This window comes from Arachis ipaensis, chromosome B09, assembly GCF_000816755.2.
Source record: "Arachis ipaensis cultivar K30076 chromosome B09, Araip1.1, whole genome shotgun sequence".
In the NCBI taxonomy this organism is placed as follows: domain Eukaryota; kingdom Viridiplantae; phylum Streptophyta; class Magnoliopsida; order Fabales; family Fabaceae; genus Arachis; species Arachis ipaensis.
Window position 1 is genome coordinate 4,952,611 of NC_029793.2, and position 2,457 is coordinate 4,955,067.

Consider the following 2,457-nt stretch of genomic DNA (forward strand, 5'->3'; position numbering starts at 1 on the left):
ATAATAATAATAATAATAATAATAATAATAATAATAATAATAATAATAATAAAAGCTTTATTTGTTGTTCATTCTTACCAGTAACATCAGTAGCTAGTTTGCCATTACAAAACCTGCCATTGGGTTTGTGGTTACCAAAATCTTTGCCATAAGGAAGGTAATCAGCCTTGAAGAGAGTGTTGAGATTCACATTATTTCCAACATCCACTACTGAATCTCCAAATGTTATCACTGCTGGCACTAATGTTGTTGTTGTTGGTGTTTCTTGTGCTTCTCCTTCTCCATACCCACTTGCAAACACAACAAGGACAACATGAATAACTGCTATTTTCCTACTATTCATATCCATCTTCAATTTTCTTTCTATGCCTAATAACGTACAATTTCATGATTCAGAACTTATATATATAGCAAATACTGAAAATTGTTGTCCTTGTTACTGAAAATAACATTAATAGTGGAGGGTGGAATAGTTTCCTGCGCAATATTCAAATTTCAACTAACTTAGGACTTAGGAGATACTAGAACTAATTTTGAATTATTAGTTGAGTGGTCGGTTTATTGGTCTGTGTTTAAATAAGTGTTAGAAATTTATTAAGATTGTGTTTGTTTTTGAAAATAGAATAAAACACTAAGAATAAAATATAAAAGACAGTAGAATTTAGTGTTCTTATATTCTCCTTAGTGATAAAGTAAAACAAATGATGAAAATCTAATTTATTTTCATTTTTTTATTTAAAAATTTGAGAAAAAAATATAATTATAAAAAATTAACAAGAATAATAAAAAAATAAAAAATAAATTATATTTTTTGTTAATATTTTTGTATCTTTTTTGTCAGGAATTATATTTTTTGTTAATATTTTTGTATCTTTTTTGTCAGAATGAATACAAAATATATTAATTTAATGTCTTTAAATACAATATTTCTATTCATGTCTCATTTATTAAATACGATTTTATTTTTTTATGTTTCTATATCAGTGTCTTTATAAACAAACACAACATAAATTCTGCCTTTTGTATATATAGTTTATTAATCAACGATAAATTCATAAATAAAATTTAAATTTATAGCGAATTAGACCTTATGATGTTTTCTTTTCTATGATTATACTTGACTGTTTATGAAATCCATATACTCTTATATTTCGAGCGTAAATCATTTTAATTATTTTACGATTTGTATACACTCAATTTGACATATGATAACATTAATTCGTAAAATAGTGGATTTCAATTGCATAGGTGTTAAATTTTATAAGAAAATGTTGTGTGACCAATTATTTCAAATTCAAGTTCAAGTAAATATCTTTAATTGTTTTTTTTTTTTTTCCTTCACACGCGCGTCCTTAACATCTTTATTCTTCTTGTTCTTCACTTTCTCTTCTGTGTTCCCTCCTTCTTTCTCCAATTCTCTTTTTTTTTTTTTTTTTCAGTTTTTTTTTCTCTTGTTTTCATTTTTTTCTACCTCTAAAAATATGAACAAAAACAAGAAGAGGATAAAGAGAAAATGAAAGAAGTAGTAAGATCAACAAAATAAAAGGGAAAAAACGTAGGAGTACAAGAAAAAGAATTGTGTGCTTGTATAACAAAAAGTTGTGTTTGTAGTAATTTTTTAATTTCTTTATTCTGTCTAATAACTATTTTATGTTTCACTTTATAAATTTATATGTTTTGTTACTGAAATTTCTATATTTTTTATTTTTTTATTTTAGGGTCAAAATTTTTATAAAAAGGGTTTAGAAAAAAAGAGCAATTTTTTTTTAAAGAAAACACAAAATATGTGAATAAAAATACTGTAATTATATATATATTGTTCCGAGAATTACCTGAAACGTTGATTTGAGTCTGAACGTGAGGTCCAAATCTTTTTGTTTGGCAGCGTCCAATTTGATGTGTCGAGGTGCTGTCTGTCCAAGTTCCTCGTGAAGAGGTGGGGGTGGTACCTGCAAAAGACTCAAATACTTAAGTTAGCAAGAATTTTAGGCAAATTTTTTAATAGATTAGAACGTATATATATTTAAAGGGTGTCAGTATATTTATAGTAGAGTGGATAATTACTTTTGTTGAATTAGTTCCATCTTTATTGATGGATAACTATTCTCTTTATCTTAGGAGTATGTTAGAATTTTCTTTTTAGATGTAGCAAAAAAATATTCGAAGACAGTTACTTGGTTAAATAAATAGAGTTGGTCGAATATGAGATTAAAACTCCTTTTTAAAGTTAGACCTTTTATCTTTATTGAGTTTGACTTTATATTTTGGATTAGGATATATATATTATCTCAATTCTCTCTTTATATACATGTATAAGTTATTATTATTATGTAAGTTTGCGATACTTATCTTATTAAGTTAGATATCTTTATCACTATTTATAGCATTACTTAAAAGTTATTTATTAAGTGGTTTTATTATTGTTAATTATATTTTAAGTTGTTGTAATCTCAAATA

General features: G+C 25.2%; 1 protein-coding gene across 2 annotated transcripts in view; it reads right to left on the reverse strand.

Annotated features, from left to right (window-relative positions):
- The window catches only part of LOC107619418 (GDSL esterase/lipase APG), a 4,484-nt gene extending 3,993 nt beyond the window's left edge, over nucleotides 1-491 (reverse strand). Inside the window, exon 1 of one of the 2 annotated variants that reach the window (XR_001615642.2) lies at nucleotides 79-490. Coding sequence is in view for 1 of the 2 variants with exons in the window: in XM_016321702.2 (XP_016177188.1) it covers nucleotides 79-349 (271 nt within the window). In the remaining variant the exon portion in view is untranslated. Of the gene's footprint in view, nucleotides 1-78 lie in introns of both variants that reach the window. The other variant, XM_016321702.2, reaches the window with a different exon arrangement.